General features: G+C 43.5%; 2 protein-coding genes across 3 annotated transcripts; one reads left to right on the plus strand and one right to left on the minus strand.

Annotated features, from left to right (window-relative positions):
- Nucleotides 1-330: 330 nt before the first annotated feature.
- ppt1 (palmitoyl-protein thioesterase 1 (ceroid-lipofuscinosis, neuronal 1, infantile)) lies at nucleotides 331-4,541 on the plus strand. Of its 2 annotated transcripts, XM_035183055.2 has the most exons (11): nucleotides 360-384; nucleotides 574-699; nucleotides 1,076-1,198; nucleotides 1,513-1,622; nucleotides 2,178-2,305; nucleotides 2,416-2,486; nucleotides 3,033-3,135; nucleotides 3,242-3,332; nucleotides 3,494-3,592; nucleotides 3,826-3,897; nucleotides 4,060-4,541. In XM_035183055.2, the coding sequence occupies exons 3-11, from the start codon at nucleotides 1,084-1,086 to the stop codon at nucleotides 4,180-4,182; spliced, it is 912 nt and encodes a 303-aa protein (XP_035038946.1). In that variant the 5' UTR covers nucleotides 360-384; nucleotides 574-699; nucleotides 1,076-1,083; the 3' UTR covers nucleotides 4,183-4,541. The 2 variants fall into 2 exon arrangements, with proteins under 2 accessions (XP_035038945.1, XP_035038946.1); XM_035183054.2 differs by lacking the exon at nucleotides 574-699 and having other exon boundaries at nucleotides 331-384.
- A 5-nt stretch (nucleotides 4,542-4,546) lies between these two features.
- On the minus strand, nucleotides 4,547-14,594 carry cap1 (CAP, adenylate cyclase-associated protein 1 (yeast)). The gene is made up of 13 exons (XM_035183053.2): nucleotides 14,444-14,594; nucleotides 10,375-10,467; nucleotides 9,829-9,929; nucleotides 9,532-9,609; nucleotides 9,303-9,446; nucleotides 8,265-8,350; nucleotides 7,745-7,850; nucleotides 7,470-7,659; nucleotides 7,199-7,380; nucleotides 6,774-6,897; nucleotides 6,529-6,611; nucleotides 6,291-6,434; nucleotides 4,547-5,830 (listed from the first exon to the last, which is right to left on the minus strand). Exons 2-13 carry the CDS (start codon nucleotides 10,463-10,465, stop codon nucleotides 5,747-5,749), a joined length of 1,413 nt encoding a protein of 470 aa, XP_035038944.1. The 5' UTR covers nucleotides 10,466-10,467; nucleotides 14,444-14,594; the 3' UTR covers nucleotides 4,547-5,746.
- Nucleotides 14,595-15,056: the final 462 nt, after the last annotated feature.

Below are 15,056 nucleotides of genomic sequence, written 5' to 3' on the forward strand. Positions count from 1 at the left end.
CATCTGAAATTTTATTATGTAGTGAGACACACTGAATAAAACATAAACATGTTTGTTGTGTGTTCAGATTTAAGTTTAAGATCATTTTTGAAGACGGATTTCCTACACTAATCAACCCCTTGTTGTTTTTATCACTCCCTGAGCCTCCAGAATAACTTGAGAACCTCTGTATTAAACCCTTATGTTTCATATCTTTTCTATAAACCATCTTAATAATAAAGAAAACTTCCCAAACTGCCACAAACTTCCACTTTTAGCCGGAAATGAGCGGAAAAACGCCAAACCTGGCAACACAGCCTCCTCCAATCTGATTGGCTGCTCGTTTGAATCATACCCTTGTCATGTGACAGGCGGTCGGCACAAACAAGGAAGTGATTGTAAACGGTGAGTAATGATTGCACATTAAAACGTTTTTAAACATTAAATAGGCTCGTTGCAATAACAACTATTCACTTCACTTAAATGCATGTTTGAATATGAGTTAAATATGAAACCGCTTAGAAAGAAAACGTGTTTATTCATCGATTATTTGAGTTAAAACCTGAGCTCTTCCTTGTTCTCTTTGAAAACAAGTTGGGCACAGTGTAATTCCTGGGATCATCGCATTCCCCTTAATCTTAACAGTGACGATACCAGGAAATACACACACCCTAGGTTCTGCTCTGCACAAGGATTGGACCCATTTACAAAATAAAAAAGGTATTTAAAATAAGGAAACAATACATCTCTGTGTACTGGTGGAAAATACTTGCATAAGGAAGTACTTCAAGTTTTCATGGTACTTTCATTTCGATATCCTTTGCAGTACTGTAACATTTTCCTGCTAACTTTACTTTGACTTAAGGTCGATATTACCTGCAGGATTTTACTCTATAATCGAGTATTATTAAATTGTGATATTGATATTTTCACTTCAGTAAAAGATCTGAGTTCTTCTTCACTACCACCGTGTCTCAGTCAGCTGAGGAGTTGGAAAGGTCGTCCATCGAGACTCACGACTCCATCGAAACTAAAAGTTTTTTTGCTCTTCCGCGTGCTGTGGGAATAAAGTCTATCTCTCGGCTTCCTGTCTCAGGGACCACAATGGCCGCAGCTCTCCTGTGTTTCCTCCTGGCGGGTCCAGTGCTGCTGGTTGCTGCCGGCCCAGTTCACGACTCCGACAATGGGACCGTGCCACTGGTGATCTGGCATGGGATGGGTGAGCATACTGCATGTCATCATATACTGAAAGAGCAAAAATACTGTGTACATATACACATATATACATCTTTCAGTACCTGCTCTATGTGCTTTACAAATATATTATTGTACTATTATATTATATGAATGTGCTGATTCTCAAGATTTTTAAGTCGTAGGTGATTTATTATCAGATTTCGTGTTGTTAAATAGCAGAAGCTCAAGTTACGATCAATCTAAAAATAACTGAAGTGTGTGTGTGTGTGTTAAGATGTTAAAATGGAGAAGTTGAGGTCAGCTGTTAAATAAAGTGAATAAACGTGTGTTCACCAGGTGACAGCTGCTGTAACCCTCTGAGCATGGGATCGATAAAGAAGATGGTCGAGGAGGAGATCTCTGGCATTTACGTGACCTCATTGATGATCGGGAAAAACGTCATCGAGGTACCGTTACACCGTAAAGTACATTTACTACCGAACCTCTGAGGAAGAAAACTTCCCTGTAGTCAAGTGTCTTGTGTCCAAGTTGTCATATAATATTAATTTCCAGTCTTACTTTAGTTAAAAAGTCCATAATTGAAGCTTCTTATCTTAAGAAATGTCTGATGTTTCACTGAGACTTTATTTAATTTCTGTAAACGTACATAAAATCCACCTTTGCTTCCTGCACAAACACACAATGCATATAGAAATATGACACGTTGTCGTATATGATGCAGTCGGTCATGCAACAGCTTTGCCTGATTCGTCCACTTGAACATGTAACACTTCCTATTCTGTGACGTTTGCAGAGCCAGTGGCTCAAGTTACATCAGAAAACGGCTCCTTTACAACTTTTTGTGATTTTTTTTTTGTGTTAATATTCATTGCAAACTTGTTCCTTTTTGCTTTGATCCCTCGCGGCACCTTGACCGTTTCTCCCCATGTGGACGCAGCTCGTCTTTTTCTTTTCTGATTTGTCCGCCGTGCTCTGAACTTTCCATGTGTCTCCTCCTGCAGGACACAGAAAATGGGTTTTTCATGGATGTGAACAAGCAGGTGTCCATGGTGTGCAGTCAGCTCGCTCAGGACCCCAAGCTGAAGGGAGGATACAATGCTATGGGCTTCTCCCAGGGGGCGCAATTTCTGTATGTACCTCCTGCTCTTCTAGTGTGAATGACAGATCCTGTGTTCGTGTAGATTCTCTTATTCTCCTAAGAACGAGGAAGCTGATTCCTCCTGGTTCCTCTCTTCACAGGAGGGCTGTGGCTCAGCGCTGTCCGTCTCCACCAATGAAAACCCTGATCTCCGTCGGTGGTCAGCATCAAGGTAACTACGACTATGACTAAAGAACTATGAATACATCCATATTTCTGTCTCGTCCACACCTGAAAGTACTCGACACATCAAACAGCTGCAGTTTCCAGCTGGTGACTGAAATAATCCAGCTCAATATATATATGAGTATAAACAAATATAGATGAGAGGGATGACGATATTGATTTTGGTCTTTTCCTGTGATTTGTTGATTGGAGCCCAACCTCTTCTGATGCTATCAGCCCAACATTAAATCAATCGGACTCGGCCTCGTCACTGTGTCTATGATTAAATCAGAAGTCTATTGATGAACCACAGAGCTGCATTGTTACCGCCAAGTTAAATTAGATTTTTATCTTCAGTAGATAGAATTAGCTCAGCATTCTTCAACTGTAAATGTTTAAATGTTAATTCTCTCTGCGTGACTATGTCTCTCCAGACGAGGCCTTTATTTATAGCTCCTCTCTCACTTTTTTATAAAAATGCAGCGTGAATGTGAGTCACCATCACAATCTCAGTGGTGACGGGTAAAACCTGCACGTGTGTGTTGCTCCTCAGGCGTGTACGGGCTGCCCAGGTGTCCCGGAGAGAGCTCTCACATCTGTGACATGATCCGCAAAGCTCTGAACAGCGGCGCTTACTCCGACCTGGTTCAGAAGCAGTAAGTTCCCGTCGCTCTCAGACTCCGGTTGTTGTGCGGCTCTTGACGATTGTCGCCGTTCAACTGATGTGTTGCGCTGACTGGATGTTGTGTCTGTGGTTATCAGCGTGGTGCAGGCGCAGTACTGGCACGACCCGCTGAACGACGACCTGTACAAGAAGCACAGCCTGTTCCTGGCCGACATCAATCAGGAGAGGGTCAGTATGTGGAGAGAGGACTTTACAGAACCACATCAGACCTGCGATGGTTGCATCAACTTAAAATGTTGTGTCATTAGATCAAACGCAGGGAGATTAGTCGCTTCTACGCTCATTAATACTGAAAATGTTTTTGTCTTTATCTTCTTCGTGCTCTTAAGGTTATAAACGAGACGTACAAGAAGAACCTTCAGCTGCTGGACAAGTTGGTCATGGTGAAGTTCCTGCAGGACACTGTGGTGGATCCTGTTGATACTGAGGTAACACACTGTTCTGTCCTGTTTACACTGCTATTTTTAAATTGACTTTAAACTTTTTCTGCCTCTCATTTTGTTTGGAGAAAAGTCATTTAGTTTTACTATCCCTGCTTTTGCAGCCTGGGGCAAATGTCCCCGTTGATTTTATTTATGTTCTACAGCATCAACTTCCTCAGTTTACGTCAAGATGATTATATTCCCTCTTAACTTGTTGTAATGTTCCTGACTCTCCTCAGTGGTTTGGTTTCCTGAAGACCGGCCAGGCCAAAGAGACGGAGACTCTACAGGAGAGCGTTCTCTACACAGAGGTAAAACTCGTCTGTGAAGATTAAAACTATTCCTCCGATATCGATCATTTCACGTTGTCGTCGTCTGCATCGACCACCAGCTTTGTTTTCCAGGCAGTAAAATCTGAACCTGTAAAACCTTTGTGAAGTTTAAAGGTTTAAAGTCCGTGTCTCTCCATTCAGGATCGTTTGGGGTTGGCAGCGATGGACAAGGCCGGGAAGCTGGTTTTTCTGGCAACCAAGGGCGACCACCTCCAGTTCACCAGAGAATGGTTCACCGAACACCTGCTGCCTTACCTGCACTGAAAACATCAACTTTAAATGCTGAAGTTGAAGTAAAATATAATATCAGACTTTAATATAATGCAAGTTAAGAGTTAAGAAGCTCAGCAGCCAGACCAGGGATGGTTTCTTCATTTTGCACTGGTCACTTGTAGCATGGTGTTTTCTGTTTAACTTTTAGCGGCTAATGTGCATTAGCTCGATGCTGTAACACTTAACACCAGACTCTGAATCCTTATTTCCACTGTGCACTCAAACTGTCAGAAATATAAAACTCTGAGTTTGTTACATTTTATTCAAATCTTGTTTTAACTGCCTATTAATGTCCGTAAGTTCCCTGACATGATGCATCTGTACATCCAATAAAGAACAAAACCAAAACACAGACTTTTTATTGCAACATTTTTTTTTAATGACGTCTCCAGAACTAATGAGCAGACTTTTGATTTTGGACCCAAAATGATAAAGAGGTAAAAGAAAAAGAGACGATGTTTAAAAAACAAAAAACAAAGAAATCACTGAAGAGAACCCGAGTGGAGACAGGGTGAGGAGGAAGGGAGGGGGGGGTGACACACATCACAGCAGATATTTCCAATCCAGACACTGATGTGGAGGTGAAGCGTTCGATAACAATCAATTCTTTCTTTCAGTCTCTTTTAAAACGTGTCATTTTCTTTCTCCTCCGCTCGGCAGCAACATCTCTTTGCTCGTCACCACAACTTTTTTTTTTCCTACATTTTGCTTCTTTACAATGGAATGTTTTTAACACTTGGGAATGTTCTATGTGTGGGTTCAAGGGAAAAGTGGAATTATGCTTTTTTCCTCCTATTTTAAATTGCACGACATCATCTAGATGAAGAGTTAGACGGTGTGAAATAGACAGTGGTTTCACAGACTACTTGTTTTTATGTCTAATTATGTGCTTTGAGTTGTTGTTTTTTTTTAAATATACATTTCTATCATCTGCTATTAATGTTCATGATCGTACGGTCAACATCAGTGGCGGTGATATGGAAGCCGTCTTTATCCTCTGTTGACTGGCTTCTGTTTGACAAGAGCTTCAGTGAATTGCACAAAGAGAAAGAGAAACCCTGAATGAAGCATCATGATGGTGGCGCCCGATTGGCTGCGGTGCTTTCGTTGCAGAGGAATCACTGTTCCTATGTCGGCTATTCTACAAGTTACATTTATCCAGATATATAGAAAAAAAAAAATTTAAAAGAGCATCCAGCTATTGGCATTATTCGTTTTTTTTTTTTTTTTGAAAAGTGCTCCCTGGATCACAGGGGGGAAACCCAATTTTAATGACAAGCTGCTCCCTGCTGATTGGCTGGAGGATTTGCTCCCAGGGTAAAGCAAGCACTCCTCATTGGCTTATGGAGGGGAGAGCTTCAGCTGTGATTGGCTGTTAGGGGAAGAAGGGACGGGAGATGTAACGCATGAGGTCCGAATCTCAGTCTACAGTGAGAGAGTTAGCTGGTGGGGAGGTCGATCAGTCAGGTGGGAGTTTGCAAAAAAAAAAATGGTGTGGGGAGGATCTCAAGGATGGGTGGGGGGGGGGCGGTAATTTCATCTGCTGCCCCCCCGTCTATCCGGCGATCTCGGTTGCTGTGGTAACGAGCTTCTTGCCGTCCCAGACAGTCTTGAACTGCTCGGGAACAGGAATCTCCGTCTATGGAGGAAAGACAAAGAGGTTTAAGTTTAAAGCCATAATTCATAAAATAGAGATTTTATTAAAACTGTCAAATTCAATTCAAGTTTAATGTAAGTGACTTTTATTACCTCCACCAAAGAGGTTGTGTTTTTAATTTCATCCGTTTGTCGGTTAGCAGAATTACACACAAACTACAGAAAAGACTTCCACAAACGGGCGGATGCAGGAAGTCTTTTTTACATTTCTCTTTAACACGGCGCAATCGGACAGAGACATTCTCAGAGTGTCCTTCCATTTGATACAGGAAACTGATGACATGTTGATTTGGAACCCGGCTTGTAGCAGAACTTGTAAAAACCAACTTATTCAATTAAGTCTCTGGTGCTGAAGCTAGATGAACTAATCGGTAGAGTAGCCAGAGATCAATTAGTGCAAAGCATAATGCAAAATCCCTTTGTTCCCCGTTGAGGCTACTCACAAACTCTCCGTCTTTGTTGGGTACCAGGATGTTCATCTCGGAGCTCTTGGCGCTGATGATCTCGCACATCAGGGAATCTTGGCTCAGGTAAATGTGGCAACCGTCCGTCTTGTTGATGGAGATGGTCGGCACCTTACCCATGACCTGGGAACATGACAGGAAGTGAACGTGAAGCAGGAGCAGCAGGAAAACATTGGGCGACATCATGAAATGAAACGGCGCTGCGTCGTTAACACACCTGGACCTTGACGTCTCTGCAGTTGATGATCTCCACGATGCCGACGACGTGGTCAAACACCAGCCCCAACTTCTTACAATTGTCTAATGGAGAAAAACAAAACGCATAAGAAAAACAAGTCTTCCTCTTAAACCACCTTGACGTGTTGACATATACAGAGCAATACTTATTAGTAAGTCCAGTTGCATATGTGCACCTGTACAACTCGTGAAGTTGAAATCTGACAGGTGGTTTCCTCTTCTTACCTAAAGTGATGGAGTTGATTTTGCCCTTGACCTGCAGGGTGCTCTTGTTACACTTATAAGCATAAACCACTTGTTTCAGCTCAGTGTCGCTGATCACCAGGTCCTGCACGCCCTCGTGGTTCTCCTACAGGAGGCAAGCAAGGAAAAGCAAAAAAGCACAAAGACCGAGAGTTGATCAAATAGTTTTAAACAGGACTTGTCACTGAAGTTGCTAAATATAAATGAGCTTTAAATAACAAGTACATCTGGCTCAATGAGTCATTTTGGCAGTGCTCTATCTGTTGCATAAACAAATGACTCCAGCTAACAGTCATAAAAACAAGTCTACATTTTTTCCATCGTTTCCCTTTCACATGGACGACAGAGTTTAAGGATAAAGTCAGCTCCTGCTTAGTCTCTAGAAAGAGCGTGCACCAACAACTTACCACTTTCCACTTCTTCCCCTCCAGCTCCAACACGGGGGGGAGGGTGCGGGACGGGGCCGGAACCGGAGCCGGAGCAGGTCGGGGGCTAGAAGAGAAGGGTTTGGGTCCGGTACGCACAGGAGCCTGGCCCCTCAGGGTAGGATTCTTGTGGGTCTTCTGGTCGTCACCCACATGCTTCAGGCCTGGAGAGGTCGAGGAAGGGGGGGAATCAAATCACAATTAAAAACTTTACTTATACCTAATCTGTCTTTAGACTATTTTAGCCACCTACCACTGGTAATGTCGGCTCCCTTGCATATGGAGTTAAACAAAGCGTTACGGTCATCAGGCCCAGAATTGCCGCCGCCGCCAGAGGATCCACTTAAGTCCATGGGAGGAGGTGGTGGTCCAGGGGGAGGAGGGGGAGGACATCCACCAGCAGGAGCCCTGGGAGGAGCTGCACCGGCTGAAGCTACAGGACCCTGAGGTGGACAGAAAAGTTTAATGTTTTTCGACTGATGAAAAGTGAGAATAAACTTGGATATTGTAAATTCTCTGAGGACTCACAGTCCTGCTCCAGGTCAGTCCTGTGGTGTGGTGCTTCTTGATGTAGTTTTGCAGCTCAGTCCAGATGGAGAGGTAGACCTTCACCCACTCCACGTGTGTCTTGTCCCTGCGGAGGAAGGAAGCAGGAACGTCTGAGGATCGTTCAATTCTTGACTTTTTTTCCTTTTAAAACTAAATACGAGTCGTGTTCTGGTCCAACAGCTGCATAACCACGGTGATTTAGTCAAAGTAACTTAAGTTTGAGCAAGGAACTCAAATCTGCTCATACAACACAAAAGCTTTCCTCTCAGGCCTAAATACAGGAAGTCTACCACTTCAGCGTATTCTGCATCAGACAGTGCTGACTCAGCTGAGAGGAACGACTGGACACAATGTTTTACAAACTGCTCGGCTGCATTTGAATGTTCCGGTTTCCCTTGTATTTAATAAAAGTTCCACAATTTCAGAGACAAAATGACCGTTTCAAAAATAAAACCACATTGTGGACAGAGTAGCTGCTGCAGACTGATGCTTTACTTACTTCTCCTTGAAGTCTTTGAGCACGCGGTTGGTGTAGAACATGGCGGCATCCTGCATCTCTTTAACGTAGGGGCCCGGTTTAGGGGCCTGGGAGAAAGAAATGAAACCATTATAAAGACTGCAAATAGGGGGGAACAGCCTGACATGATCCAAAAGGTGAAAACATACTAATAAGAGATGAAAAGATGATTTGAGCTTGTTGTTTGCCTCCGTTTCCAGTGTCACGCTAAGCTAAGCTAATCATCTGTGGCTCAAGCTCCGTATTGCATCAATAGAAGATTAGCATGAGTCAGTTTCTATTTAACTCGTAGCAAGAAAGGAAATAAACATACATGTTAAATGAGCAGGTTGTCAAGACTTTGTTTGTTTGATTAAAGAGCTTTAGATGCATTTCTGAACTGGTCAGAGTCAAACAAAGCTGTTTTTGTCTTTTCCCCATTAGTTATGCTGAGTTGAGCTTATCGCTGTCTGGCTGCAGCTTTATATAAACCGTGTAAACATTATCAAAGTTCTTATGTAACTCTAACTGTACAAAGCCTTTTCCTATAAATTGTTTATTACTGCCGCAGATAAGTGGTAGAAGTAAGAAATTCAGTTCACACGTTTACAAATGAAATGTTTGAGCTACAGGAGGAAGCCGAACAAATAATGAAACTATTATGGGAGTTTGAAAAGCTGATAAATTATTCATTAGGATCAAAACCACGACGACAGACAGAGTTCATCATCCAGACTGTAACAGTGCAGCTCTGTTGCTGGTGTCCACGGGTCAGCCAAGAAACCGTCGCTCACCAGACAGCGATGACAGAATCAAAGAGGGGCTTGTTTCCTGCCATTATACACTAATTCTCACACACACACACACACACACACACACATATTGACACATGACACACACACACACACACACACACACACACACACACACACACACACACACACACACACACACACACACACACACACACACACACACACACACACACACACACACACACACACACACACACACACGCTAGCTATTCCAATCCCGTCTCACCATGGCGATCCAGCCGAGGGCGGGCGCGCTCTCGCTGACGGCAGAGAGGTGGTTGAAGAGCGGCGAGGTGCGGTTCTGCTCACGGAAACCCTGCACCTGCTGGATCGCTTTGGACACGGGCTGCAGGAGGGTGGTCAAAACTGTCTGAATAAGAAAGAGACAAAAGAGAATTAGTTTGAAGAAAAGCAAAGCTTGAGTTTTTTGAAGATTGCAAGTGTGTGTAACTCACATCAGACGGCTTCTGGGTGGACGAGGCCGAGACGAGGAGTTGTTTCTGACTGGTGAACGCCTGCTTTATCATTTCTGCCTGGAGGGACAAGAGAGGGAATTCAACAAGTCACACACACACACACAACAATAAAGTTTTGAGTTTAAGCATATTTTTATTTGGCAACTTTCACAAAGAACTAAAGATCTTTACAATATGTAGAAACCCGGCACAGACGTGGGCAGAGGGAGATAGTTTGATAAACATAAATGTCAAGCAACTTTATTTAACTGTGATGCATTCAAAAGTACGACTTACGTGTTTCAGAACATCGCCCCCTATCTTCTGGCTGAGGGAGAAGTACTGGGCCACGGGACCTTTGATGATCTCGTCAAAGGCATCGACGTACACAGATACAGCTGTAGAGTCAAATTAAAAATAAACTTAAATCAAATAAAAAATAAGCACAAAGGACGGAAACAACTCTTTATTCAGCCAATCTGCCAAAGCAGCAGGTGGCCTTGGTTAAAAGAGCATCACGACGTCCTCAGATGTTTTATTGTCAACAGCGATGAAAGCTGCCATCGAAACCAAATGTTTCATGTGCAGCCACAGCAGTGACTTGATTCATCTGCTTCACGAGGGAGGATCCTCTCTTTTTATCTCTGAAAAGGAGACGCTACGTTTCCGACAGAGAGGAAGTCAGGATCCACGCTTGTTGGGGGGGGATGTCTTCTTTGTTTGATTAAGGAGAAGTTGTTTTTCCACACACACACACTTTCATCATCTGCATGCAACACTTACATTCACCCGTCCTGAGTAATATCTGATCAACGTATCATAATAATTACACTTGATGATTACCTCCCACTGCAGCCTCTCCAGGGCCCGACATGCCCTCCAGACGACCCACCGCCACCTCCAGCCGCTGCACCAGACCTGCCAACTCTGCCATACCTGTGAGGTGGGGAAGAGGAGTGAGTCCGTGAGAACAGGAAGAGACAACGTCAAGCATTTACTCATCTGTGGTCACATAACACGTGGTGACCATTTAAGTTCTGCTTTATGCAGCATTGCTCAAATGCAGACTTAATGTACATTGCTGGGCTGTATAGAAAAAAAAAAAGAAAAGATGTCTGATCCACATTCGTTTTTGACCAAACCAAATACAAAAAGTATTTTTCTAGGTTTTAATACTTTAATTCTTGTGTGCTGGTGGTTGTGTGTGTCTTGATCAGCTGTTTTTTAACCATTGAGGCACAGTGATGCTTTCTGTGCCAGCCTTCTAATTGGGGGAGTGAATTACTCCTGGGACACAAGATGAAGACTGCAATTAACAATTAGCTACTTGGACAAGATAATAACAACTGTGCTCTGAATCCTGGACACATTTGCAGTTGGTTGATTAAATCCCACGAGGCTGGAAATTACTCGTGCAGCCATCAGTCATCAGATGTTATGTTCTGTGTCGTTGCTTCAATAAATGCTCTGAATCGTTATTCATCCCTAATGCAATTATTGGCTTTTCCAGATCTAAGTGAAAGAATATGTGCTGCACTCTTTGGTCGCCATTTCAAAAATAATGGTCCTACGTTGTGCAGTTAACATCACAGAAATGCGGTTATTCAAGACGACTAAAAACTGACATCTTGGAACTAGCAATTAACATTATTGGATAATCTGCAGATCTGCATTTTAAAGGTATCTTTTACCAGAGAGAAGTCACAGAGTTCCAGCTTAACAGCGGTTACGTAGCAAAACAGAAAAGAAGACGGTGTTGCAGATAAGCAGGTTGGGGCTTGCTGAGCATCAAGGCATGTAGATCATTACATGTTACTGCGGACTGGGAGGAGTGGAGACCTGCCCAGTTATCCCAACTATGTCAGTTTAACACATTTGTTCCACAAGCAAACGAATTCAGCAGCAACAGAGCAAAGTTAGGATGCAGGAACAAAGCTACAGCATTAAAGCTTTGGGGTGCACCAGTATTTTTTAATGGGTACCGTGCAGCCCTGGTTCAAATCCCTTTAATGCCCCCTTTCTCACTTTTACCCCCCTTTTCCTGATTATCTCCACTGTGGCACCAAAATCATAAATGCCAGAATACATCTTAAAAAAGCATTAAAGATTGGCCCGAGTCTGTTAAAAGTAGAAAACAATAAGTAACGTGTGACAACATGATCCTCCAGACTTACTCATTCAAGTAGATGATTAACTAACTTCAATCCAGGTCTAGCGTCGTCTTACACAGAACGTACTCACGGATACACACACACCCTAATGAGAGAGGCTAGTATTACAAAAGACGACTGTAACCTGAGCCGAAACTGGATTCATCTGTGAGGCAGAGAGTGCCCCCACCCCCCCTCAGGTGCTTACACCTTTAGACCATGAACGGACCACTCTCACTAATGAGTCCACGACAAGCCCACTGTAGCTGCCGTCTCACTTTCCCTACCGAGGCACTGATCTGGAGAAATCTAGTGATGGGAAGCTTAATGCTTTTGGAAGCTGAAGCTAGTCTCCAGGATATAAAGATGGAGGGACATGAGTGTCTGTGGCATAAATTGGTTGGAAATGAACAGAGGTAAAGTTGTGCAATTTAATAGCTGCAAATATTGGCAATAATATACAATTATTGCCATTTGTCAAACATTTCTAGGTTCCAGCTTCTCAGTTGTGCAGATTTGCTGCTTTTCTCTGTTTTCTATCATTGAAAAGTCTCTTGTTTCTACACTATTGATCAACACATCAATTAATTTCAAAGCAAACTTAAAATCTTGAGGAAATTTAACTATTCATTTAGATTTATGGCAGGTTGGAAAAGTGGCCTAATTAGCATTACGCTATTAAATGCCTCAAACTTGCCCTGAGGTCCATATTAATCATGTTGCTGTTGGCAGTATAATTACACCAGCAGGGTGAGGTAGGTTATAAGTCAGCCGTGACGTCGTTAAAAGGAGATAACGTCAATAGGACTGAGTCTCGGCATAACCATATTATTAAAACCAGGATATGTTAACTGAAACTACTGCAGGATGTGCGATGACTTTTTCACCTGCGACCGCAAAAGACAAAGCGCTACAGCGAAAAGACTCTGTAAGGTGAAGCAAGTAGCAGTACAGCAAGTACTGTTCTTTCTTCACAACGCTTGGGAGCTAAATTTGATCGTAGCAGGACACAGAACCTCACCAACCTTGACCTAAATGCTGAGAGCCGCAGCTCCGTCTGCAGACTTCAACAGCTCAACTGGTGGACTTCCTGGTCTCAGCTGAGAAATGACTCAACAGCAAAGCAGGAAGGGAGTGTCCGCCTAAAGGTGCTTGTGGTAGTAATAGACACCAAAAAAGCAAACCTATAAATGTGACAGTGGCTTTTAAAATGCCCTGTGAATGATCCCTGAGAGGTAAACATCTTGGCGTACTGGCTGCCCGGCTATATATCTTTCAATGCTTGAGATAATTTGCTAAAGTAAAGTAAAAGGGAGAAAAGTGCTGATCACGGAGGAAACTGCAATGTCAAGGAAGAAGAAACAACTTTCCAGAGACCCGAGGGCAGATACCGTCCCGAGTTGAGACAGGAAATCGAGCCTGCCATTATATTTTCCTTAGATTTAAGCACTTTTAAAACCTCTTAAATCTGTTGGACCCACATTCACCAACCAATCACAGGGGATCAATCCTGCTGATTCACAGAAAAAGCAAGTCAACGATCGATTAAGCACAAATTCTAAAAAAACGTCTTGTGCATGTTACTGGAAAGATGCATATTTCATGCATTGCATATCCTCGCTCCGTGCTGTCGCTGGTCTTTCCCCAGAATACAACAGACCTACTTCTGTGGACACACGTCAGAGATGTCCTGCATATTAATCACCAGCAGCGTGGTGCAGGGCCAGGGAAGTGGGTTAGGCCTGTTCGTGCATCTCTTGCCTGCAAGTCAGAGTCCAACTCAGTGTGTGTGTGTGTCTGTGTGTAGCTGTTTGCATTGAACTAAACCAAACACACACACAGTCTTTCCCCTTGACGCAGAGTTGGACTTAATACCAATGGCGATGAGCTCCAACCTCACACACAGGCTGTGATCGAGGCTGCAGACAAATCAAGTTCAAGCCGCTGATGCTAATGAGATCACTGGGGTTTCAGGCAGACCTGCGGCTAATGCTAGCTAGCGAGCTAACCAGGATAATTATATCCAGCCCCAGACACTGTTTACTACTAGCCTAGCATAGCTGATATAATAGATAAAAAGCCTAATGCTAAGCTAGTGGAAGCTAAAGTTGACGTGGTATAGACAGGGAGACAAATTATCCTGGATGAACCAAATGTGTTATGACACCATGGCGAAAAAAAAAAATAAAAAAACGTGAGCTAACTAAAAAATTAAACACAAGATAAACCGGTTGTGTTTTTGACATCGTGATGAAAGACGTGCGACTACATGTGTTGTTGGTCTAATTGCTGTGTGTGTGTGTGTGTGTCCTTCTTCGTGTTGTTGATGTGTGTCTTGCTGTGTGTTTGGGCATTTCCTGGATTGTTCTTGTCTCACACAGACACACACACACACACACAGACACAGACACACACACACACACACACACACCCCTCCCTGTGTTAAGCTAACGTAGCGGCGGACTGCAGCAGCAGCAGACAGGAAACAAGAAGTTGCCACATCCTCGCAGAAAGAAGAAGTAAAAGCAGGATGCGGAAGGTTTTACGACATTTAACATTAATATAAATAGACATGTGCAAGGTTTCGACTGGTGCAGCTAACGTGTTTTAGCAAAGGGCTAGCCGGGCGGTGTTAGCATCACACCGATTTACAATAAAACCGGAAAAAGAAAAAAGCGTCGTTTTCTGGCTTTTTAACGCCAAATGAAAGCCAATGGAAGTTGTAACATCATCATCATCATCTTCATCATCATGGCGCTCACCTGCAAACAGTAGTGGAGCAGTGATTTTTTTTTTCTAGGGGTCCGTTGTGTCGCCGTGAATCCGCGGAGCAGACTGACCGAGAGCCTCGCCTCTTTCTTCCGGGATGTGCGGGGAGGTTTACCCGGCAGTCCCCGCGCCGCGTCCCCGCCCTGCTGCCATTCCTTTCCCATATAAGGAGCGTGAGAGAGGGAGAGAGAGAGAGAGACAGAGAGAAACACTAAGATAAACAAGAGGGGAAACTGTGAAACTGCTGTTTTCTATCAGGATTTATCTGCAACAGGCAGCGTTGTCATTCGTGTCCCTCCTGTAAACACCACCGGGTCCCTGCAGAGGAGGAGAAGGGTCTGATCTGCAGACACGTGTGATGCATGTGGTTCAAACAGGTCTGCAGATGTTTCCTGGCTCCTGGTATGAGGCTGGTATTTATTGCACACGTGTGTGATGTGTGAAAAGCAGCTGTACCTGCAGGAAATACTCTCAACTCTCTGTGTTACACCCCAGCAAGGGACCTGACATCTTTGTTTGGGGCCTCGGAAACTTCACTTTTGCTGTAAGATGAGATAAAACTTTATTGATTTCCCCCACACACCAGGGAGGTTCAGCTGTTACAGC

This window comes from Hippoglossus stenolepis, chromosome 17 (genome assembly GCF_022539355.2).
Source record: "Hippoglossus stenolepis isolate QCI-W04-F060 chromosome 17, HSTE1.2, whole genome shotgun sequence".
Lineage (NCBI taxonomy): Eukaryota > Metazoa > Chordata > Actinopteri > Pleuronectiformes > Pleuronectidae > Hippoglossus > Hippoglossus stenolepis.

Excerpts from the sequence above, each read along its gene's own strand:
- ppt1 (XM_035183054.2), top strand. The coding sequence starts at position 1,084 with ATGGCCGCAGCTCTCCTGTGTTTCCTCCTGGCGGGTCCAGTGCTGCTG. Across the intron at positions 1,623-2,177 it reads TCGGGAAAAACGTCATCGAG|GACACAGAAAATGGGTTTTT; the intron begins GTACCGTTACAC and ends CTCCTCCTGCAG. Across the intron at positions 3,333-3,493 it reads CCGACATCAATCAGGAGAGG|GTTATAAACGAGACGTACAA; the intron begins GTCAGTATGTGG and ends CGTGCTCTTAAG.
- cap1 (XM_035183053.2), bottom strand. The coding sequence starts at position 10,465 with ATGGCAGAGTTGGCAGGTCTGGTGCAGCGGCTGGAGGTGGCGGTGGGT. Across the intron at positions 7,660-7,744 it reads GACTGACCTGGAGCAGGACT|GGTCCTGTAGCTTCAGCCGG; the intron begins GTGAGTCCTCAG and ends TGTCCACCTCAG. Across the intron at positions 6,898-7,198 it reads AGGGGAAGAAGTGGAAAGTG|GAGAACCACGAGGGCGTGCA; the intron begins GTAAGTTGTTGG and ends TGCCTCCTGTAG.